The sequence below is a fragment of the Oryctolagus cuniculus genome, chromosome 1 (genome assembly GCF_964237555.1).
Source record: "Oryctolagus cuniculus chromosome 1, mOryCun1.1, whole genome shotgun sequence".
Lineage (NCBI taxonomy): Eukaryota > Metazoa > Chordata > Mammalia > Lagomorpha > Leporidae > Oryctolagus > Oryctolagus cuniculus.
This window is the reverse complement of record NC_091432.1, coordinates 50,253,464-50,279,105: the sequence shown is the minus strand read 5'-3', so window position 1 is coordinate 50,279,105 and position 25,642 is coordinate 50,253,464. Positions and strand designations below refer to the sequence as shown.

The 25,642-nt window shown below is 46.8% G+C and overlaps 1 protein-coding gene across 50 annotated transcripts in view; it reads right to left on the bottom strand.

The window, feature by feature from the left end:
* Window positions 1-11,461: 11,461 nt before the first annotated feature.
* SOX6 (SRY-box transcription factor 6) overlaps window positions 11,462-25,642 on the bottom strand; it is a 647,773-nt gene continuing 633,592 nt past the window's right edge. For all 50 annotated transcript variants that reach the window (XM_051833972.2, XM_070073077.1, XM_070073091.1 and 47 more), the window contains one exon: window positions 11,462-18,031. In XM_051833972.2, the coding sequence (XP_051689932.1) occupies window positions 17,728-18,031 (304 nt within the window). In that variant the 3' untranslated portion in view covers window positions 11,462-17,727. The remainder of the gene's footprint in view (window positions 18,032-25,642) is intronic.

Sequence of the window (25,642 nt, the reverse complement as noted above, 5' to 3'; positions counted from 1 at the left end):
GGGCTGGCCGGCAGGCGGAGACCCTGGCAGGAAGCTGGAGGGCCCTTTCTGGGCGACTCTTGGAGAAAATCTAAACATGCTTACGTTGACGTCCTCTGAGGAAACTGCCCGGCCACGGTGTTCACGATCAAGATTGAAATATGGCCAGCACCCCCGTCCTGCACCAACTTCCCATTGGAGACTTTGTTCCTCACGTTCAAAGACGAGAAGAGAACCAAGGTTCACTACACCACTCAGGAAGCTTTCGGATATGAAAACAAGACCAAACCAACAAAATGGGCAACCACTGTGCAAGCTGCGTAAGATGGGGGATCATTTTTGCTTGTTTCTTGCGTTATCTAATTCCTAGTCAGCTGGCATAGGTGATAAGCATTCGATGAATGCTGTCTGAATGAGTGAATGAATGAATGAAAAAATAGTAATCATGCAAGGAGAGTAAAGAAGCTCTCATTAATATTTTCAAAGGGATAAGCAAAGCTATACCATCCCTAAAGGAAGCTCAATATTCTGTACAAAAAACGAATTGCTCAGGAAACAAGAGTACTCGCAGCCTAATGATCAGAACAGAAACTAGAAACAGAATGGAAATTTGGAACATTTGCATGACAGCAAACACCTCTGTTTTCTTCACAGATGTACAAAAGGGCTTCAAAAAGGCTACAGATTACTGGGATTAGAATATAATCCATGAGGGGCTGATGCTGTAGGGTAGGTAGTGGGTAAGGCCGCTGCCTGCAGTGCCGGCATCCCATATGGGCACCGTTTTGAGTCCCAGCTGCTCCACTTCCAACCCAGTTCTCTGCTATGGCCTGGGAAGGCAGTAGAAGATGGCCCAAGTCCTTAGGCCCCTGCACCCACGTGGGAGACCCAGAGGAAGCTCCTGGCTTTGGATAGGCCCAGCTCCAACTGTTGTGGCCATTTAGGGAGTGAGCCAGTGGATGAAAGACCTCTCTCTCTCTCTCTCTCTCTCTCTGTAACTCTGCCTTTCAAATAAACAAACATTAAAAAAAAAAAAAAAAAAAAAAAACAAACAAAAAAAAACATGTAACACATGGACAGGCATTTAGTCAAGTGGTTAAGGTGTTTGATCCCACACTGGAGTAACTGGGTTTGAGTTGCATCTCCAGCTCTCTGTAAATTCAGATCCTGGGAGGTTAACAGCAATGGCTCAAGTAATTGGGTTCCTAGATCCCAGCTTCGGCCTGAGCCAGGCCCTGCCAGTGTGGACACTGAGGATTTAGGGAGTGGAGTGGTAGATGGCAGCTAGTGTGTGTTCTCTCTGCCTCTCAAATAAATAAAATCTGTTTAAAAGATAATGTGAAGAGCCACCGCTATGGTGTAGTGGGCTAAGCCTCCACCTGCAGTGCCGGCATCCCATATGGGTGCCAGTTCATGTCCAGCCTGCTCCACTTCTGATCCAGCTCTCTGCTGTGCCCTGGAAAAGCAGTGGAAAATAGCCCAAGTCCTTGGGCCCCTGCAGCCAGGTGGGAGACCCAAAAGAAGCTCCTTGCTTTGGGCTGGTCCAGCCCTGGCCATCGCAGCTATTTGAGGAGTGAACCAGCAATGGAAGACCTCTCTCTGTCTCTCCCTCTCTGCCTGTAACTGTACCTCTCAAATAAATAATCTTTGTTTTTTTAAAAAAAAAGAGTAATGTGAATTGCCCATGTGGTTTTTGAAGCCTCTTGCATGACCTAGGGCTTTGAATTCTGCCAGACACATAGTAGGCATCACAATCCACAAATAAACACACAATCTCACAAAATCCACATAGCCACAGTGTGACGTGAGCATTCTCATTGCCATTTTACAGATAGCGAAGACAAAGTTTAGAGAGGTCGAATGACTCACTTACCAACACACAGCAGCTCAGGAATGGAGTCGGAAGTCCCAGTTTGCCAAATCCTGACAACTGCCTGGTTTCTGTTCGTGTGTGTTTGCCTTCGACTGGCACCACACGCCTTTCTCCTGAACCTATTCACCACCACCCCTACACTTCTCAGCTGGAGCCGCCATCGGAATTACCTGGGGAAGAGGGAGCTTTGAAAAATCCCAAAGCCCACGTCATACCCCAGACAGCAGCTAAAGCCAAACGTTTGGAGATTTCAAGTGTTTTCAAAGCTCCCTGATTTGAGTATTTAAAGGGTTTAAGTTATCGCAGGTGATTCCAAGATGCAGCCACAGTTGATAACCACTGCTTTAATCCAGTGCTGTTGCTAAGCGGAGCTAGAATTAGCTAGGTGGCCGTGAGATGAGGCTAACGTGCCTTGGGATGTGCCCTTCCTCGGAGTTGGGTCTGCTTCTTTCTCTAAGTGGTCTGGCTCAGAATCCTCTCGCCCACCCAGTGATCTCAATCTGCATGAACGCCAGCAAGTGTCTGAAGGTCAAGAGCGATTCAGCACCCCCACCCCCATTTCCCAGGTATCTGCGTGACACCTGTGGCGGCCCATGGCCCATGTATTTTGTGGCACGCACTCCTGTGGGATGGGGGTTACCAACACTTTTGTCGAGAGCCTGATGGTAAATAGCTTCTGGGCGTTATATAAGCACAACCTCTATCGCAGCCACTCCACGCTGCTGTCCCCGGGCACACACAGCTGTAGGCAATGATTTTAAAATGGGCATGGCTGTGTTCCATGAAAAATCTATTTACAAAACCCAGTATGGTCTGTAGAGTCAACTCACGGGTCCTAATTTCCTGACCCCTGCTCTAGATGTTGAAGCATTTTGGCTTTCTTCAAGGTAGAACCCATGTTCTCTGAACAACTGAGAAGTGAGACAGGAGGGGTGGCTACTCTGGGAATCACAGCCCTGTAGCTTGTAAGCAAGAAAAACACAAAAGGAAGGAGTTGGAGGAGGAGGAGGCAGAGAAGGCCCAAGCCCCTGAGCCACTGAAGCAAGCCCAGGTCCCATACGGGTATTCTGTTTCTGCAAGACAAAGCAAGGTCCTTCCTGTGCATGTCAGCGTCGGTCACAGCAGAGGCAGTCCTGGAACCACCCCTGCACCTAGGGAGCGCCTGCTCTGGGCCAGCCCTCTGCTGGTGTCAACCAAGCAAGATGGACAAGACCCTCACCCCAAGGATTTGTCAGTGCTCTACTGAGAAGATAGGTTCATTGAGGGCTGACCACGGTGTGATCCTTGCCACCAACCAGCAGTTAGCCTGTGTTCACTGAAGGTGAGACCACACAGGAGCGCCCACACCGCCCAGTCACTTGGGCTGTGTACTGAAGTGTCCCTTGTATACTGAAGTCTTGCTTCCCAACTTGCTTTTCCCAGGATGCTCATTCTGTGCAGGATCCCATACGCCCCCGTGCCCAGGTCGTCTCCTCCTGGGTGTCCAGTTTCCCTTTGCGGACTGCCCTGTGTGACTTGGGGTCCGAAGGGAGGGACAGCTGGTTTGGTCTCGTTCTATCTGCCAGGCCTCAGTGGTGGGTTCAGCCATGGTTGTGTGATCCAAGCCAGGCCACGCCACGGTCACTCAGCTCAGGTATGTTTGTAGGAAGCTTTTGAGAAACAGATGAGCTCCTCCTCCTCCCTGTGGAATTACAGCTGAGGGAAGAGTCTGGCGCTGCCCAGGGGTAGCTCATGGGAGAAGGCGGACAAAGGCCAGCCAAGAGCGGAGAGACAGACTGCGTCTCCATGCGGCTCTCGGAACGCCTGAGTGAGCCAGGCCTGCCCTTCCTCAGTTCTCTGAGCCTCCACATCTCTTTCTGCCCCACGAACCACTGAAACTGGGGTTCCAGCATTTATAGCCAATAAAAGCTGAGCAACGTGGCATTTAACCTCAGCAAAGCTTTATGGGGTTTTGTTTGGTTTTATTTGTTCCCAGGTGTCTTTAACTCACTAACGCCAAACAGAAAACTGGATGCAATTCACACATCTGATTGGTCTCACCCCTAAGGACTACAGAAGAGAAATTAATCAATAGTTAACCTTCGTTAGCAAGTCTTGCATTTCTGTAGTCTCTCATTATTGTGGAGTTGACTGAGATTTTGGGTTAAATTTCATTTCCTCCTAACGTCATATTAAAATTTGTGAAATTAATTTTGGTTCCAAGTTTTGATTGGACAATTTAACTCTTCTGGTCTCCATTTCCCAGATTTTCTTGTTTAAATTAATTGGACTTTCGCCACCCCTTGCAGTAAAGTTGCAAGACTAAGAGTCCCAGATAGCACACTCTGTTTGGCAGGGGTTTGACAGTTAGAAGCTTGAAAAATGGCCCGTTTTCTTGGGCTGTGTTTACAGCTGCAATATCGACCCTATGGTGTGTCTTATCTGACGCAGTCCAAAGGCCAGGAACATTTGTATTTTCCATAGCTTTGTCCAGGGCAAGTGTACTTGGCCGATATACCTCAGCACGTCCACCACCTGCCTTTCCAGCATTTGCGGGTCCTGGCTACCTCGGCAGCCGGAGAAATAGCGGTGTCCTGGCCCTGGACCTCAAGGAGGAGATGGCTGCGTGGGGATTTCCTTCCCATTTCGCGAATGACTCAAACCCTCGACTTTAGCAGTGTTGTTATTTTCAATATTCACAAACAAGCACCTTCTTCCAAGTCAATTACTTTCTTTAAAATGGGCAACAAATGCATTTATCTGATTTCGTAGGGATTTTTATCCAAATGGAGCATATGAGTACTGCTTCTCACTTATTATCCTACTCAACTGTGACTTAGTGCAGTGTCATGTCACGTCATGGAAGAATTTAATGTGTCCACGGATCAGGATCCTGATTGTTCTTCTGTGGTCATATAATTCTCCAGGGTTCTTTAGGCCTAGTTTTCTTGTCTGCCTGGGTTATTTACTAAGATCAGTGCTTCTTTCATTTCCAAAAGTATGTTCAGGGACTGGTGTTCTGGCACACAGGCTAAGCTGTGCTTGCAGTACTAGCATCCCGTCTCAGAGTCCCAATTTCAGTCCCTCTGTTCTGCTTATGATCCGGCTCCCTGCTCAAGTGCCTGGGAGAGCTGTGGAACATGGCCCAAGTGCTTGGGTTCATGCTACCCATGTGGGAGACCCGGATAGAGTTCCAGGCCATTGAAGAATGAGCCAATGGATAGAAGACCTCTCTCTCTCTCTCACTCTGTCTCTCCCTCTCTGTCACTCAGCCTTTCAAATAAATACATCTTTAAAAATATATCTAAATTCTATCTTTGTCATTCACAGTAAGGACCTAAGATCATTTCATCCTTCTCATGTAACAACACTTACAATGTAAATATTGAGTGTTTATTAAAATTAATATGTAATAGTACTTTAAAATAGAATTATAAATAAGACTCAAATAAAATAATGTGCTCATAATTGTCCTTGCCTCCAGAGACCTTGTTTGGGTTCATATGATGATATCCCTTTGCTGATTAATGTTAATCCAAAGTCAGAAACTTAATAGATTGCTTTACAGTTGATGTTGTTTTTCTTAATCCAACTTTATGGGTATAACTGATGATATAGGTCATAACAAGGACTGTTAAAACATCAAACTATGAGTTCCTGAGCCTGAGAAATGCTAAATAATTTAGTATGTAATTTATGGCTCCTAGAACTGATTACTGCCACTTAAAAATATCTTTTACTGTATCGATATTAGCAGTGTTGACAGAAATATCAATACAGGTAGGATATTGCCAAGGGGGGTGACTGGCATTTTGCTGATTAGTGGTATTAATTTCATTGATGGACTTCTATAGAAAAGAGTACAAGGGCTCTTCACAAAGTTCACAGAAAATGCTTATTAAAAAAACTATTCATGCATTTCAAAATTTTGCATCAAAATAGATTTATCTTTTAATTCTATTTCCATGAGCTTTTTGAGGTAGCCTTGTACAAGTCAAATTCTATGGCAAATACTCGGGGTGATTCACTCTGTCTATCCATACACACACTGCAATTTGACAGCTTTGAACATTTCCAGAAATAACTGGACTACTGCTGAGAGGGGCAGAAAAACACCCAGAAATTTCTGACCAGTGTCTTTCCTGTTATGCTTGCGACTCACTTATTGTTTGTTCTAAGCGGGTGCATTGGTGAGTTTCCTGCCAACAGCTGGGTTTCTGGACCCTGATAACTGCACTCTGATTGTGGCAGGAATGGACCAAGGCTTCATCTCTCAATGCGGAGCCCCCGTAGACATGCCACACTTAGATCAACACTGCATCAAGTGCAAGGCCCTGTGAAGGTGGGTGGTAGCTGCAGGTGGTACACAAAAGCCTCAGATAAACAACTAGTGGAGTAGACGGCACCATGGTCCCAGCAACACTTCCAGCTCCATACCAGTTCCATGTGGGCTTACCACTGCCCCATCGAAAGATGGAATTCTTCTCTTGAACAGGACATGGATTTGTAATTGCGGGGATGAACGGTGCACAGCGGAAGTGATACTGTTAGCTGCTACAGAACACAGAACCCGGCCTGCTCTAGCCCTCTTGGGCTGCTCACCCTTGATGCTCCGACACCCTGCTGTGAGGCAGCCCAGGCCACAGGAAGAGGCATTCTGGCCACATTTGGGGTTGCAGCTAACAGCTGGCACCCAGCGCGAAGCATCAGAGTGAATGAGCCCTCACTGCATTCTAGCCCCGGTCTTTGAGTGTCCTAGCTGAGGTCCCACATATTGGGGAACTTAGAAGAAAAAGGCCGCCTCCTTTGCCATGTTCAAACTTCGGGACAAAGGGGCGGGCATTGGATGCGGTGGCGCCACTCGGGACAGCCACACCCCACCCGGGGGTGCCTGGTTAGAGCCCCAGTTCCTCTGCTCCAGACCCAGCTCCCTGCTAATGTGCGCTCTGGGGAGCAGCATTGATGGCTCCCACGTGGGAGTTCCTCTCTCCTGCCGTCCGCCTGACCCAGCCCTGGCTGTTGAGAGCCTTTGGGAAGTGAACCAGCAGATGGAAGATCTCTCCCTGTCTTTCTCCCTGTGTCTCTCAAATAAAATGCAAATAAGTAATTGTTTCAAAAATGTATGCACCCATAGTGAGGATAATAAATGGCAGTTTTTTAGCACTAAGTTTTGGGGAAATAGTTACTAAGTCACAGTGCCTGGAACATAGCACTCACCATGGAGTAGGGAAGTTGTTACAAACTCCGGAAGGGGCAGACCTCAAAGAGAACGAGATCCAGTCTGCCCATTCTCAATGGGGCCACATCACCCCCAGCGAGGTGGCAAGCATTAGTTCTCTGAGGGTGAGAAATCTTATTTCTTTTAATGAATAAAGCACAGATCTACAAAGAGTGTGTAAACAGATAGATAGCAAACCTGTGGTATTACAATTTTCAGGGGTAGGGGCCAGTGCTATGGCACAGAGGGTTAGGTCATGGCCTGCAGTGCCAGCATCCCATATGGGTACTGGCTTGAGTCTGTCTGCTCCACTTCCCATCCAGCTCTCTGCTAATGCATCTGGGAAAGCAGTAGAAGATGGCCCAACCTTGGGTCCCTGCACCTACATGGGAGACCAGGAAGAAGCTCCTGGCTCCTGGCTGTTGCAGCCGTTTGGGGAGTAAACCAGCAGATGCAAGACCTGTCTCTCTCTCTCTCTCTCTCTCTCTCTCTCTCTCTCTCTGTGTGTGTGTGTCTCCTTCTCTCTTTCAAGCAAATAAATAAATATTTAGAAAAAAAAAAAAAACCTCAAGGAGTAGAGGGCAACTGGGAAAATGGAAGCTTGAGAAACTCAGAATTAGAAGGAGGGAGAGAGCCCTGTGGGCAGGAGAAATCGGAGAGGCAGCTGTCCAAGCAGCCAGCAGTCTAGCCGGAGACCCTGACCAAATGCCTCGGCTTCTCTGAGTTTCAGTTGCATCTTCATGCTCAGATTTGCTATTAAGAGCCAAATGAAATACTTGTAAAATTTTTCATAATGGCTTTTGCTGTGTAACATGTGGCATTTTGTAGTGGTTATTGAAGGAGACAGAATTTGAGTTGAGCCTGAAAGGAAAGATGGTGATTGACAAATATGGGGCAAGGACAGTTTAAACAGAGGACACAAATGGACTAACAATCCGAGGAGGTGCAAGAACTTGTTCCCATGTCTGATGTATCCGGAGAGCTAGGAACAAGGGGGCTAGAAGATCAAACCAAAAAAAAAAAAAAAAAAAAATAGCCAACAGCAGAGTATGGGGTGAATTGAGTTCAAAGAGAAAGGTTCATTCTGTCACTTTGTCAATTTTTAAAATGATTCTTGCATTTTACAATACACCCACTATGTGCCTGCACTGTGGGGTAAAGACGTGGATAGGAGCAGGAATCAACCGGAGTCAAGGCGATGCAAGTGAGGAGATGCTGCAATCAGACTGTCTGAGTGTACCTCACACTTCCTGTGTAGCAGAGGGATAATGAGAGAAGGCTTCCCCCAGGGGAGCTGTTTAGGCTGGGCTTTACAGGAGCAGGACGGCGCTAGAGCCGAGGGGGGAAGAGAGAGAGAGAGAGAGAGAGAGAGAGAGAGAGAGAGAGAGAGAGAGAGAGAGACTGAGACTTCCAGGAACAGAAGACAGTTCCAAACGCGGTCTGTGCAGAGAGCAGCCAGCAGTGGCCTGGGTCTGTGGGGGAAGCACGCTCGGACTGGAGGGCTGCTTGTGGCCCCAGTGCAACAGGAGGGCCCTGCGCCAGCCCCAGTGCAGCAGGAGAGCCCTGCGCCACGGCTCCTGGTGCGAGCTCTGCCTGGTGTCATGCACGCCGCGCCTTAATTTGTGATAGGCAGATCTCCGTAGGTGGAGGAGAGGAGAGGACAGGGACAGCTGGTCAGAGCAGGTGGCAGAGACAGAGCTTGTGGGTCCAATAGCTGAGAGGAGACTGCGAGGGGGTCCCTGCTGCCTGCCGAAGGTCAGCCCACACGGATCCTAAGGGCCCCCACACCAGGGCCACACTGGCTCCGCCAGCCTCTCTGGTCACTCCCCTTAGCGGGGGACTTACTGTCTCTCATTCCCACGCTCAGGAGCAGGGTCCCAGAACCCACTGGCCTCCTCACTGACCCACTCAATGTCCCCTCAGACTGGGGAAAACTGGAACCAGTACCAGGTGGCCAATGGGCTTGGGGGTGGGCGCTGAGCAGGCTCTGAAGAGGGTCATGCTGGTCTCGCCCGGCCACTCCGTCAGAGCCAGGCCCGGGGTGCAGGCAATACAGTCGACTGGGGGTTGAGAATTTGAAGCACAGGTGTGCTTTGTGGCACCACTGTTTAATCTCTGTATCACGTCCTATCTCTGGGCCCTTGACCTCCCCCTCCCATTGTGTGGTACTGACTGGGAGGCATCAGATCACAGTCCCTAGGGTCTCAGAGAGTGGAGACTTGCTGCTCAGGGTTGCGCACCTGCGGCCTTCCTGGGTCTCCGACGCTGCTAATCCTGGGGCCACACTTTGAGCAAAGCTCAGAGGGGAAGAGTCAGTACCTGGGCCATGTGCTTGCCAGAGAGGAAGGAGGGAACAGCAAGTGCACAGCCCTTGCAGTGAGCCTCACGGGAGCACTGCCTGCCCCCCGCCCCACCGCCCTTTTCCTCTGTGATGGAGACCAGGGTTGGGTCTTCCAGTACCCCTTGTCTCTGAGCAGAGTGAGGGTGACCCTAGGGTTTCTGGGAACTCACGGAAAAGGTAAGGCAAACCCATACAGCTCCTCTTTTCTGCTCTGCCCTCTTCACGCCCCTGCCAGGATGCTGGGGAGGAAGGCGGAGCAGCAGCTCTGGCCTCAGGCACTGGGCACTGGGGCAGCAGGGTGTGGCTGTCCCTAAGCAGAGATTCCCTCAGGGTCTTCACCCCTGCCCCACCAACTTGCAGGGCTCAGCCAGGATGAACAGAGACGCGTCAGCTGCACGCGTTCTCCAAGTGAAGCCACCAACCCCAGGACCCCTCTCTCTCCAGGCCCCTACCTGGGCCAGTGGTACTCAACTTGCCATAGCCAATACATTCACTGCACAAGCAAGGGTTGAGCAAACACTGTGACAGCGTGGTGGACGCCGCCAGAGCCGTGCCTCCGAAGCGCCACGGGCTGCCCAAAGGAGAACTCGAGACTGGGTGCGGGGAAGACCTCGGGCGATGGCGGCACGGGGGTGCCCTCTGAAAGAGAGGAGGCAATTTCCCAAGCAGAGAAGAGGGCAGGGTTGTTCCAGGCAGAGAGAGAAGTAAAAGCCCCAGGTTGGTGGACAGGCCAGGGAGTAGGGAAGCAGTAAGTGGCTGAAGAGGTTCAAGGGCACGGTGTTGGAAGATGAGGCCACAGAAATCCAGACTCCAGGAGCGGGTGGGCGGGTCCAAGAGGTTTCAGAAGACGGTAGCCCCTGAAGGGCGATCGCACAGGCTTGGGCGACCAGCTCCGGGTGAAGGCTGAGGCATGTCCGGCCCCTGGCTCCTGTGAGGCCCCAGCCCAGGCTCCCTGCTGACTCACGCGTTCTCCAGGGAGGGAAGCAGGCTCTGCCGGCCCGCGGGCTCGGGCTCTGGCTCCGCTGCAGGGCGGTTGAGCCTGCCCTTCCTTCTCACTCTTGCACTGCTGCGGGACATCGCCCTTAGGACTCCGTTCTACAGAGGCGGCTCTGGCTCAGAAGAGTCAGCCAGCAAGTGGCAGGGCCACTCCAAGACCCCGAAGGCCATGGTCTTTACAAAGTTTCATACTTAGCAACACTTTCAACCCCACAGGGCCGGAGGGAGGGTTCTGGAAGACAGGTTTGCACAACTCACAGCAGCCCCTGTCAAACTTACCATTTGACTGGGATAGAGAAAGTTCCATAAATCTGGACTTTTCTCTTGTAAGGCATTTTTCATAGGAATTTTTTTTTTTAAGTTGCTTCTCTCTTTTTCTCTCCCTTTCAGTCTGCAGTTTGGTTACAATCACTGGAATGCACACACTGGCTTGGCTGGTTTGACAAGTCTTCCTAGGGGCCCTGCTCACCCCCCACCTCCACCCCTCAGACGTGGAGCACAGTGAGACCCCCTTTGGAACGGAAGCTGGATATCACTGGGAGCTGAGTTTCACGCTGGCCCCGGCGGCGTTGGAGATGGGTGCTTCCTTCTCTGCGGCGGAAGTGGCTGGGAATCAGCCGCCCCAGCGGAGAGAGGGGGCCGTCTCCTAAGCGCGGCTTCCCCCACTCTTGGTGCTAGGCCGGCGGCAGCAGTTGGTGTCCGGTGAGAGGCCAGCCCTTGAGACTGGTTCCTGTGAATCTCAGCCCAAGATGCTCTGAGGTTTTCTAGACGGCTTCAAGGAAATAGGCAGTAGCATTCTCTCTCATCTTCTCTTGACAAGAATCCACCTTGGATCCCGTTTCTCCCGTCTAAATCCACAAGCATTTCCTGCCGCACCAGTGTGGCTCTGCAGGGAAGAAGGCAGGCCAGTCTCGCCAGGCTAAGGGGCTCCAAGACTTTGCAGAGGCCTCGCTCTGGGCCAGGCAGAAGCCGGGGCGGGCAGCAGGAGAGCAGCGACTGGGGGACACGCACAGGGCTTGCTGAGCTCAACGGCAGGACGGCAGCGGCAGGGCACAGACAAGGCCGAACACGGAAGTCATAAAACAAAATTTATCTTTAATTTGTAAGTGTCAACAGCAGTACAAAAGATGGAGTGATGACAACTAGATTAGGGTAGAGAGGACAGTCTTGAGGTAAATGAGCATAAATAGGCAGTTCTTATAGACACTCCCCCGTGGGGCCCACGCCCCATCATGGCATACACATTATCACCCAAGGATGGCAGGCTCAACATTTCAGGAAAGCACCTTGTGCAAAAAGGAAAAAAAAAAAAAGTAGCTAAGGTGCCAACATCCACCAGGTCAAGACAGTGTGTCTTTCAATTTTTGTCTTTTCCTTTAATTATGAGGCAGAGGAGGGGAGACTGAAAAGTACCACTGAGAGATGATCCAATGTTGGGTTTTATCTCACGTCAATACTGCACAACGAAATCCAAGAATTTGTGTATGTCACAAAGCTAAGAACAACGATTCATTCCTTTAAATTTGCTTTTTTTTTTCCATTTCTTGAATCCTTAGCAAACTTTTTTTTTTTCATTATCAAGAGGAGAGTGAGAAAGATATGATGGCAACCCTTAAGGTCATTTAAAAACTTTACACTGGACTGTACAAGATTTTTTTTTGATAAACTATTTACATTTTCAGACTTTCAAACATATTCAAAGCAGCAATAGACACTAGTTTTTATGGTTTTTTTTTTTCTAAATTGCCCAAATAGTTACCAGCCATGGGCCAAGTAGGTACCTGCGTTATACATAGAATTTCTACAAAGAAAATCTGCAATTAAAATTTGCTCGAGGGTGTATTAAATGCCCTTAGCTTCTCAAGGCTCACACCCACAGAGTTGCTATAGGAACCAAAGCACAGTACCTGGGCAACAGTCGCAGTTGTCCCGACAGCCCTACTCAAACTTTACACTTTGAAACAGCAGCCAGCATGTCTGTCCAGCATGTCAGTGAATTGTGCTGATTAAATTAACATAGAATACAATCTCACAATATACATCACAAACAAATTACAATGTCGGGAAATAAAAGAGTTACAGTAAGATAAGTTATGTAGTAACAGCTTATAAGCTTGTCTAAGGTAATAAAAATTTTACATGGCAAATACAATAATGAATGAACATAAATGCTAAGCATTCTAATTTGCTACCAGTGGAAAAGGGTACAATAAAGACTGCACTTCCAAGAAAGCAAAAACACATATGACAAAGGAAGACACACGGAGAATGCACACGAGCAGACCTGCAATGTGCAGCATACAGAACAGTTACATATTTGCACATTCCCCATACTCCAAGACCACCAGCACGGAGGCCTCGCTTTCTGCTTGTGGTTCTTCAGGAATGAGAAACTACTTGAGCAAGCAATGTCACTGAGTTGCCTTCAACCTTTCAGACTGCCACGGACACGATGGGAAGAGCATCAGCGCTAAAGCCTTACCTTCCTGTCCCTACCCCACCCCCCCCACCTCTGCCCCGAGGGGACCAGGCATTCCAAGTACTTGTTCGTGAGCTTTTGGAAAGCAATCTGTCCCCCACCCCAAAGACAAGACAGGATGGGGATGAATAGCAAATGAGTTTGCATATCAACATTTTCAATGATACTCGCCCAGGGGCACGCTCAATTGGATATGGCATCAGAAACACAACATTGTCGGCAGGAATAACAGACACAAGCTGTTTATTAAGGAAGCACACATGTCAGAGGGCAGATGACCTAAGGAAATGATGCAAGTGCTTTTGTCAAAGGACAAATGAGGTCATACATTATTATTATTATTACTATTACACTTTGAGAGGTGAGCCGAAGTGCCAACTCGATCCTCAGACCAGCGTGTACAAAATCAGGCAAGCCTCCAGCAACCATGTTTGCCATTTTCTCACTAAAAGGAAGACCCAGGAATAATCTCAATACATTCCTCTCACTGCATGTCTATGCAGTTGTTGGCACTTGGTGCAGGACTCCTCATCCGGTTTTAAATCTGCTAAGTGATTCTTTTTCCGTTCCCTAATGAGTTGGTAGAGGTGGACTCTTTGCAAAGTGAGCTGGCTGAGGCAGGTGCCCAGGCTGCCTTTCTCCTGAGGGGAGATGGGCTTCCTGCAGTCCCTGCATGCAGGCTGTGCCTGTGCTCCTGGCCCCGGGGCGGGCGTGCACGGAAGCAGCAGCCTGGCTTCAGGAGCGAAAGCAAGCAGCCTTGCACTTGTCTGATCACTCCTTGTTCAAACACCCCAGGCTCCCGGGGGGCTGATGTTCAGGGGAGGCCAGCATTGGGCCAGCTCAATAGCACGCTGAGCCCACACCTGAATTTAGAACTTGGCCGGCGAGTCGGGACGTTGGCAAATCAAATCCGGCCTGAGGACCAGACTGCAGAGTATCAGATCCCAAACGAAGCAGACTGATGTGTGCTCCTGGAAGGCCAAGTGGGTGCGTGTGCAAAGAACAAAGTTGCTGCACACTTGCCAAGGGGACACTCACAGTGCCGGCCCACTGCCTGCGGCTGCATGGAGGACTTTTCTCTCTCGCCCTTCCTTCCTTCCCTCCTCCCCTCCTTCTTTCTTGCCTTTCTATCCCATATGGCCCACCCTTTTAGGACACGATTGTCTGCCAGTGTCCCTAAACTAAGTGACAAGAAAAACCCTGATCCTGTGAGTTCTGTAACAAAGTGGACACAGTCTGGACATTGGATTTAAAAGTACCACGATATAGGGAGCACTGGAAAAAGGTTGCGTAGTTGTTGTTTTTTTTTTAATCTACCTGGCGGGGTGGGACTTGTATTCATGGCCCATCTCAAGAGGCAGATTTTTGCCTTGACGACGACATTCATGCTTATTGCTATTAAAGGGTCACAGAATTATTGTAGAAGATTTATGTGGATTCACAAAGCACATCGACTCTCTCCTAGCTGTGCTGGGAATTTCTGGTGTTCAATTCATCAACTGTGTACGTATAAAAAGGGAAAAGTCTGAATCTGTGGACAGTGGGTTCTAAACTGCAGGAGAACCCCAGGGAAGCGGTCTGTTGTCCCAGCTACAGGCTGAACAGCTCTCTCGCTGTGGCTGATAATTCGCTATTGCTGTGAAGTACACCGACCCATCAGCTGTAGTTTGGACCAACATATATGGACAGAGAACAAAAAGGAAATACATAACTTACAACTCACTAAGTATTCATGAGCCAAAAATAAATTCTATTTCTATGTTATATTTACACCATTAGAAAAATCTAAAATGAGATGGTAAAGTCATAAAAACTTTGTTTAAGCCCCACCGAAAACAAAATGAAGTGATCCCTATGATTGTCATTCTTGATTTCCATGGATATTTAGAGCCAAACTTGGCTAATAAATAGAATAAACTGCTTATGCACAAAATTTAGATCCAAATACAGCATCACTGTGTAATCCAATGGAAGAGACTTTTACGGTCAGATCATTCCTGAATCACCGTTCATGTTTAACAACATGGCTAGAAGTAACTGCACCCCAGTACCGAGGCAGAGCTGGAGCTAAAACAAAGTGTTCATACACACATGTATTTTGCATAAATAAATGAAATAACAAGACATAAAAATGACTCAAATCCGGCAACTGTGAGGCAAGCCCACACGAGTCGAAACAGATGACTTTTGTTCATGTAGTTTTCGTACAACAGTTTCACATTAGTCAGAAGTGATAAAAAATACCATTTATATCCAGTGCTTATAACACTTACGAAACATCTGTGAGTGTGTGTGTTTTTTGTTTGTTTTTTTTTTTTTCTTACTACAAGCAAAATCAAGTTTCATTCCTAAAGAACAGTCCTTTGTTCTCCACCAGCCCAGAATATTATTTTGGCATGGTCATAAAAACAAACAAAATTAACCTACTATGCTAAATGTTCGCCTTTGTGCAAAATTAATTACATACAATACAATGTTAGCCATACAGCACTCTACCTATGCTACAAAATAAAAAAAAAAAAAAAGGAGAGAGAGCACAAGCCAAAGAGGAGAAAAAACATGAGAATGAATTTGAGGAGGAGAGGTATATAATCAAAGAAATCAGTAAGACAATAATAAATACGAATTTTTTTAGAAAAATGACCTCCTCCTCATTTGAAATAAATGTACAAAACCAAAGTTCCAATCCCCAGTCAACATTAAGAACAAAACATTCCTATCAGTACCTTGAACAGCTTATAGAGAGCTCTCCCAGCTAATGACATAGCTGGTACTATCTTGGCTAGACCTATTTATTGCTATTAGGTATGGCCTTGAGCACTCTTTAAATAAATATGAAGTATACTATTTTCTTCCAAGTGACAAAATGGCTCAAGAAATCTGATGGGGCCATTCCTATGTCCTGGTGATGAGAGTCTGGGTTGTCCCATGGGTGCACTGTCCCACTCTCTGACACTCCTCCACTGAAGCGCTGCGGGCGAGGGCCCCCACGGCAACCAGCCCAGGTTTCAGGAAGGTCAAAATGGCATAGCAGAGCTCCCTGAAGTTAAAGAGGGAACGAAACCTCCCTGCGTCCCAGCCCAGTGGCACATCTCCAGAGGAATCCTTGAGTGACAAGTGTGGTTCATGTTGTTCACACGTGAGCACACCCCATATGCAGCCACAGATACAGGGAGCCAGCCAGAGGAGTGCCTGCTGTCCCGCGAGCTGTCTGTTCCCCGGAGTTAACAATAGGAACATCCCGTATAGGGAATGTATTTCTCCTGCTTCTCCTGCCCTATGATTTTCTTTCATTCCCTGGTTGTATCCTGACTAACTGCCTCTATTTTTGCTTTGAGGTGGTCATGCGTCTTCTTGCATGCTGGGGATTTTCCTAAGGACTTCCTGGATGTGCCAGCCCAAGGCAACTCAATGGAAAGGTGCCAGCCCATGACAGCTTCACTGTAGACGTCTACGTGGCCCCCAAGCCTTGGGCTTCAATTTGGCTGCAGGAGGCCTGCCTGGCGGTCACCACGGTTGACCCTTGCTGCTGAGCAAAATGCAGGGGAAATGCCGCGGATGCAGATGCTACCACTTGATCTTGAACTGAGTTAGGGGAAAATTCCGGCAAAGGATTCAGTCACAGGGAACCCCAGGGACATCCACATGCACAGCCCTGCAGCCAGATAGACACTCGTTTTTCAGAACAATAATGTGGGCATCTAATAGTATCTTGTTTCAGAAATGCTTCCAGATACTCTGGGGACATAAAATCACTATGTACATCTTTCGTATCTAGCAAGAGAAGGAGGCGAAAAGGGCTGAAAAGTTCTTTGGGGAAGGAGGGTGAAAAACAAGAATTATTAAATTAATGCCACCAACAATTTTTTTTAATAAATAGTAAGTGGACCCTTGACATTCTGGAATGAATAAATTATTTAAGAGAGAAAATGTGTTAAGACTGAATGTCAGGGTTAAAGGCAAAGGGATAATGGATGTAGTGAGCGGCGGTCTCAGGCAGAGGAGACCATTGTGCCGGTATCTGGTGTGGCGATCACTCTGGTGTGTGTCTGTCAGACCACGTCACGCCCTCATGGCACGTCAAGAGGCAAACACAATTGGGTGCATGCACTGTGGCAACCTTGTTCATCCCTTACAATATCGTGTCTCCAGATTCCTGAGTACTTCACCATTTTCTGGAAAAAAAAAATGTGTGGTTTGCTATTTTACTTTCAGATGCCAAAGATTGTCTAAGACTTTGCAGTGTCTCATTTAAGACTTTCAAAATATTAAGATTCAAAAGTTAGGAAAAAGTTTGGCACATTCAAAGTTGAACTCTACACATGGAAAAATGGAATTCCGAGGCCTTTTGAATATACTCTACATGCAGCTGCACACGCTGTGGACTTGTCCTGTTTCACAATATGAAATCCTCAGTTGTTTGCTAAAATAACTCAGAATAAAAACACATTCACAACCTGTAGGCCGGCACAGCATACCTGAGTGAGAATGTTTAACCCCATCTAAAACAGTAACTTAAACCTTTATCAACATCCAAAAGAAAAAAAAAAAGTAAGACAAAAATATAAGACTTGTAAGACAGCTATGGGTTGAGATAAGTTTTCAAGTCCTGGTGTCTCATATTTAATATGTCTTCACCTAAATTAAAAAAACAACAACAACAACAATAACAATAACGACAAAAAACTCAAGTTCATGAAAAATCAGGGAAAACTTAATCTGTCTCACACTTTAGGAAACAATTAAGACCATTCTGCTGATGTAATTGTGGAGCCACAAATGCATGCGGGCTCTTTAAGAACTTTTTGTTGGGGGAGGGGGGTGAAATGTCAGAGTATTTTAATTCAGCAAACAGACACTCCTCAGTTGGCACTGACAGCCTCCGGGGCTTCATTTTCACTGCTATAGTCTGATTTGGGGTCATCTTCATAGTCGTCATACATCTCCATTTCATCCTCTCCGTTAATCATCTCGTTTCCAGCTAGGCTTCCGCCGTCTGTCTTCATACCATAAGTGCTCTGGATGACCGGGAGGCTGGGCTCTGGGCTGGCGGAGGTGCTAGAGCAGTCAGATGTCATCTGAGGTGACGGGGTGGTAGTTGCCATAGTAATAGCACCAGGATACACAACACCTGTTCCTGTGGTGATGGGAATCTGAGGCTGCTGCCTGTAACGGATAAAAAGGGGGTGGGGTGGAATGTCCAGAGATAAGTTCTTCTGCATAACATTGGAATTCACTCCCCATACTTTCCAAAGGGGTACCCTGTTTCACGTTCTAAGTCAAGGACAAAAGGTAGAAGAGGTGTTCCCAGGAGGACTCCTGCCACTCTCCCTCACATTGTGCAGGTTAAACAACACAATGGAGCAATTTATTGAAGGTTTTGCAACATAAAGCTATGGTTCTTTTAAAATGGCAAATATGGCAAGGCTTAGATAACACCTGGCAATAGGAACAAGTACTTTGGTTAATTCCACAAAGTTAGGTGTGAGATCACATTTTACAATCTCCCAGAACACTTAAAAAAAAAAAAAAAAAAAAGACAGGGCTGGCACTGTGCACTGTGGCAGAGCTGGTAAAGCCGCCACCTGTAGTGCCGGCATCCCATATGGGTGATGGTTCAAGTCCTGGTTGCTCCACTTTCAATCTGGCTCTTTGCTATGGCCTGGGAAAGCAACAGAAGATGGCCCAAGTCCTTGGGCCCCTGCACCCATGCGGGAGACCTGGAAGAAGCTCCTGACTCCTGGCTTCGGATCAGCCAGCTCTGGCCATTGCAGCCATCTAGGGAGTGAACCAGCAAATGGAAGACCTCTCTCTCTGCCTCTGCCTCTCTGTAACTCTACCTTTCAAATAAATAAATACACCTTTAAAAAAAAAGACTAGTGGCATGAGACATACTAAAATGACACTGTTAAGCAGGTTTCCTTCACCTTCATCTTGGTTTCAGAAGTGTACAGAGAAAAGATCATAAGGGTCTTAGTATGTCCCAAAGAATCCAATTCAGCAAAGCATTTACTTGTTACTCATGCAGATATCTACTCCTTGTTATGTCTGAACCTGAAGGGAAGGACTTCTATCCAAATCATCTTGGATATCATTACCCCTGAGGCCTGGGGCTAGAGCTAGCATTGGAGGAGGCTGGAGCAAAGAGCAGTGAGAGCTCTCCAACAGTATCGAATAACAGACCCCAGCCACAATGCCCCATCCCAGACCTCAGCGAGGGCCATGGTCTGGGCACACTAGGACCATTCTTCACAATGGGACCCTGGTGCAAACAAACTGACCAGATCCTTGGGTGAAGGTCAGTCTCTCCCTTTGCAGGAAGACATGGCTGCTCTCACAGTTTCACTTGAGCATCCTGATACGTAAGCATCAAAGCTCTACCTAGCTCAGAGACTGTGATGGAAACAGGATTTTCATGGATGCAATATTCACCAAGTGTTTCTCAATCTTTGTGGTCAGTAAATTACAGCTGAAATTCATTTAAAATGTCATGTTCACTACTCTCTCTGAGCCACAGTTCCCATATATTTATAAAAGTTGGGGTCAAGAAAGTTTGGAAGGTCCTTGTGCTTTCTTTACTCATGCCTTTGGGTCAGTCACCACTTGGAACATTCGTATTGACCCTACACATTATCACTGACACTTTCTAATCACTTCACTTCACTATACCAGCAAAATATCCTGTACCTATGTGGAAGAGGCTGTGTTAGTAGATGTGTTAAGAAGGAGCGAGCCCCACAGGGTGGGAGGGATGGCGGAAGGGAGAATGATGGAGACACCCTGTGAGCTGTCTGATCACGCTGTCTTTTCTTTCAATCACCATGAGCACAGCGACTCTAGCTTTTCACTAACATGACATACAAAGTATTTTCCTGTTTATTTCCTCATTCAACTGACATGGCGACCCCATGAGTTAACAGGGCCCATTTTTTCGATGCAGGAAATAAGGCCGTGCTTTAAGCCCTACATTCAATAACAAGCAAAGCCAAAATTTTGAACCTGGGTCCTCACCTGATTAAATTCTACCACTCTCTCCTTTACAGACATCAATGCCCAGGCATAGTTGGCTCGCCACATCAGGACAGCTCCTGACTCCTGTGGAGTATGTCAGGAGCCAGTTCATTTAAGCACCTCGATAGTAATCCAATTTCTAGGATTTTTGTGGGGAGTTTTTTTTTTTTTTAACTGTCTGAAGGAAGCAGATGATAGAGGATTCCAAATTTATGTATAGAAAAGTCCTATACTGGTTTCCCTCACATTGAATCAAATTCAATAAACAGTATACTTCTTGCTTTCTAAATTTTGGGCAAATTAACACAAATTAAATTTCATGCTCACCTGCCCAAGGCAAGTAAGTGTCTCATTAATGTTTTTATTGAATTTAGATAATTACAATACAAATATTTTTGCCTCTGGGCCAACACTGTGGCATAATGGGTAAAGACATTGCCTGTGACACTGGCATCCCATATGGGCACCAGTTCGAGTCCTGGATGCTCCACTTTTGATCCAGCTCCCTGCTAATGCACTTGGGAAAGCAGCAGAAGATGGCTCAAGTGCTTGGGCCCCTGGCACCTTTGTGGGAGACCAGGAAGAAGCTCCTGGCTCCTGGCTTTGGTCTGGCCCAGCCCTGGCCTTTGTGGTTATTTTGGGAGTCAACCAGTGGATGAAAGATATCTCTCTCTCTCTGTCTCTCTCCCTTCCACCTCTCCCACTCTCTCTCTAACTCTGCCTTTCAAATAGCTGAATCTAAAAACATATATACATTTTTGTCTCAATCATATTATGAAAATTTTTACTGTAATATTAACCCATTTTGGAGATTACCCAACTCAGCAAGGTAATATAAATTCTGCCTGCCAACCCAAACTATCAAATGGCACATCTTCTTTTCACAAAGGCATGTTCCTTTCCCACAAAGAACAGATTGGAATTTTTGCAGTATTTCTATCAAAATACCCATATTGATAGGTCTATTAAATAAACATAAACTGAATCCCTAATATGTGCTAGGACTATACACTGATGTTTTCATGTTATCTTCTTTAATCCCCCAAATATGCCTAAAGGTCAGTATCACCTCTTTCACAGAGAAGTGACCAATTAAGGTTCAGAGAGTTTAAGTTGTTTGACCAGACAAGTACGGCTGCCGGGAGTTAAAACTCATTCTCTACTGGATATTGAAACTAGGCTGAGAAAGGCAAGCTCAGACTATCAGAAAAATACTTAGCATTTTGAGTTAGAATCAAACTCTCCTAAACTGGGCTTTTTGTACTTAACAGTATTTGGGCATTACGTTGGTAATAAAATGTTAAAATTAAACAATCAAACACTTGTATATGACACTAACATGCATATCCTAGGTGGTGCAGAGACGTGACTGTTTTAAGTCCCCAGTTAGTGCTGAAGTCAAAAATGGTGTTGGTCAGAACCCAAAGATTACTCCCCACTGCAAGGAAAGGAAGGTGACCGGCTCTGCTACCGGTTCCACGTTTGCACATAGCTGACTGTTGCCCCAGGAAGGTCTTCTAGGAAGATTAGGGGGTGTGGGGAGCAATCCGGACTGGACTGAGTTACTGGAATTAAGACTTATTCTATGCATCTGCTCTCCCACAATATGGCGCTGGGAGAGAAGTAAACAGCTTCCGCACAGCTGCCTCCAGTTCAACCAATAAACTGTAGGACTTGCTCCTGATTGGAGAGCAGCGTACTCGGCGTGTGGGCAGCCGAGTTGGGATTGGCGGAGGAGGACTATAAAGGAGGAGAGAGACGGCATGCACCAGGAACATCTAAGGGGAACATCTAGCTGAAGGAACACCTGTGCAGCCCCCGAGAAGAGCCGGCCGGCGGTGTGCCGCTCCCCTGCGGAAGTGGGGAATGTGGCCAGGGGGAACTGCCCTTCCACGGAGGTGGAAGGGATAGTAGCCAACCCGGGAAGAACCAGCAGCAAACCCGGGGAGGGCCGAGCAGACAAAAGAGCAGCGCAGGGTCCTGTGTCGTTCCTCCACGAAGAGGGGGAGCGACAAGGGGGCATACCACAAGAGCTTCATTATGTGCCCAGTTCTCAGAGAGACTGGGGCTTAAATCCCAGCTCCACCAGTTCCTGGCTGTGTGACTTGCACAGGAACTATTACCACTGACGCTCCTTCTCCGCATCTAAGAACTAGACTATTACAATGAGCACACAGACTCGACAGCATCATCAAGGAGATTAGGAAAGAACACTGACGAGGAGGAGGCAGTCAAATACTACTGTGTGTGTGACCCTCAAGGAGAGCAGGCCTGCTCTGGGTCTGCTGGGACACCGAGGAGGCCACAAGGTAATGGACTGGACTGTCCAGGAGTGCAGGCCCACAGGAGCCATTTGGAGTCAGCCGCAACCACGGACTGTAAAGCAATACTCTGGCTCACAGGCTGCCAGGAGAGGGCTTCCTCCAATTCTCTGCCTAATCTGTTGGGCTACACAGGTGAACCGGGCAGGAGAAAACACACTAGCCTGCTTACTAGTCTACACACTTATGAACATGAACTTCAGATCAGCCTATGGTGCCACTCATTCTTCATACAGAACATGTTCCTGGCTCATCCTTTCTTCTGCTCTCCCAACAACGACCTCACACTTCCTCAGCTCCCCCGCATTGTCCAGCTTCTTCTCCCCCATTCCCACTCAGCTCTGAGGATCTGACTTTCCACTGCATGAAGAAATCAGAGGCAATCAGGAGAAACTTTTCACAAGATTCCACAGTCACACTGACTAACCTACCTCTATATGTGCCTCTCTCTGCCTTCCTGTATTTTGAGTCAGCTCATAATCCAATAAAAGGACAAACCCTCTGCTTGTACACTCAAACTACCTGTGCTCACTTACTAAGAGTAACTTTCCCACAGCTGTTTCTCCCATTGTATCATCAATTTTCACTCTCTCCTGCATCATTCCCACCAAACATGTCATAATCACTCCTACTTTAAAAAAAAAAATTCTCTCTTGACTCAGATTTTCTTCCAGACATGGCTCCATTTCTCTTACTTCCTCTAAAGCAAAACTCTTTGAAAGGTTGTCTCCATTTCTTCTACTGAATTTTTTCTTAAATCCATTTCAATCTTTCCAACACTATACTGAAGCAGAGCTTATGAGCAGATCACCATGGTGTTAAACACAAAAGTTAGTTCTTGTTCCTCAACTTACTTGATATATGACATAAACAGCATTTGATGCAGTTAAGCACTCTGCTCCTTGCTAAAGCATCTTATCTGCTTGTCTTCTCAGATATCCACTCTTCTAGTCTACCTCTCTTTTTTAATAAAAAGATTATTTATTTATTTAAAACTGAGAGTTGCAGAGAGGGAGGGAGAGAGGGAAGAGAGAGATCTAACATTTCCTGGTTCACTCCCCAGATGGCTGCAACAGCCAGGACTGAGCCAGGCCAAAATGAGGAGCCCAGAGCTTCTTCCAGGTCTCACACATGGGTGGCAGGGGCCCAAACACTTGGACCATACTCTGCTGCTTTTTTCAGGCCATTATCAGGGAGCTGGATTGGAAGTGGGGCATCCAGGACAAGAACCGGTGACAAGAGCCCATTTGGGATGCCAGCGTCACTGGCAGTGGCTTTACCTGCTACGCCACATTGCTGGCCCCATCTTATTCTCATCTCATTAGCTGCTCCTTCTGAGTCCCCTTGCTGCTTCCTTCTCAGCTGCCTGACATCTAAACTCTAAAGTGCCCAATGAATCAGTCCTTTAACTCTTCTCTTTCTAAATTTATCTCCTTGGTACTTTTGTCCAATTCTGTGGTTTTAAATAATATCAACGCACCAAAAACTCTCCATTTTATTTCTCCAGTAAGCACTTCACTCCTAAATTCCAGACTCAAATATACAACTACTTATTTTATTTGGATGTCTAAATACCACCTCAAACTTACAGGTGTAAAAGTCCATTTCTGATCAATCTTCCACACACCTAATGACTGCTTCATCTCTCCAATTGCTCAGGACAATTCTTAGGAACTGCATTTCTTTCAAATTGTATATTCAATCCATCAGCAAATCCTATTGGTTGTCTTCCAGGAGCATATTTAGAATCCATCCACTTCTTATGACCTCCACCCCTACAAATGTTGTTAAGCCACCATCAACTCTAACATGGCTAATGGGAACGGCCTAGCCTCCTTGCTGTGGGCCATTACCCTGCATTTACACTTCTCGACATAGTAGACAGAATGATCCTTTCTAAACCTAAATCATATCACAGCACTCTTCTGCTTAGCATCCTTCAATGCTTTTCCATCTCATTGAGTAACAAATTCAAAGTCACCATTTCCTTTTACAGTGTGTCTCCCTGACCCCTCTCTGACATATATTATGACTTCCACCTACTCACTGACTGTACTTCTGTCATCTGGTCTTCTGATTTCTTCTCTAACAAGCCAAAGACAATCTTGCCTCAAGACCTTTGAAGTTCCTGTTCTCTCTGCCTGCTTCTCCCAGATATCTGCACAGTTTGCTCTCTCACTTATTAAGGACTTTGCTCAAACATTCACGGTACAGTTTTCCATAGCTACTCTATTTAAAATAGTATCCTATCCTTTGAAACTCCCTACCCCTTTCTTTTACTTTGTTTTAAGGGACTCAGCACTCTTTCAGATACATTGACTCATGCACTGATTGATCATCTGACTTCTGCCTGTAGAAAGCAAGCCTCAAGAGGACATGACTTCACTGCCATGGCTCTAGAGCATGGACAAAAAAACCCCTAGGAATCCTGTCCTAGAGAAGCAAAGATGCAGTGAGACTAGATGTATGAGAGGGAAAATGATGAAGAAAGGATATGAATATAATCATCTTTGCAGGATTTGTCCTCATAAGAAATAGGAGAGATTTATTTGAGGGGAGACTAAAGAAGAATTAGAACCAATCTACAAAAAGATAAATTACGTCTCAGTTAAGAGCAAATAAACTTCTGACATTAAGAGATGGTCCACCAAGAAATGAATTCCCATGGTAAGTGGTGAGGTCACTAGCCATCGATGAGCTGGAGCAGAATATAGATAAGACACCTACTCTCAGTGGGTTAAGCCACTGCCTGCAGCTATGCTATCCCATATGAGTGGTTCAAGTCCTGGTTGCTCCACTTGTAATACAGCTCCCTGATAATGCGCCTGTGAAAGCAGCAGAGGATGGCCCAAGTGCTTGGCCCCTACCACCCAGGTGGGACACCCAGATGGTATTCCAGGCTCCTGCCATTGTAGCCATTTGGGAAGTAAGCCAGTGGATGGACGATCTCTCTCTCTCTCTCTCTCTCTCTCTGCCTTTCAAATAATTAAATAAATAAACCTTTTATACAATGTTTAAAAAATAAAAAGAGGGGGCCAGAGCTGTGGCATAGCGGGTAAAGCCATCACCTGCAGTGCTAGCATCCCATATGGGCACCCGTTCGAGTCCTGGCTGCTCCACTTCTGATCCAGCTCTCTGCTGCGGCCTGGGAAAGCAGTGGAAGATGGCCCAAGACCTTGGGCCCCTGCACCCACATGGGAGACCCAGAGGAAGCTCCTGGCTTCTGGCTTCAGATCAGTGCAGCTCCAGTTGTTGCAGCCATCTGAGGAGTGAACCAACAGATGGAAGACATCTCTCTCTCTCTCTACTCTCTCTCCCTCTCCTTCTCTCTCTAACTCTGACTTTCAAATAAATAAATACATCTTTAAAAAAATAAATAAAAAGAGAGGATATCTACTATGGTTGCTGCTTGCAGTGTGTAATATCTGAGGCCCCTTCTAATTAT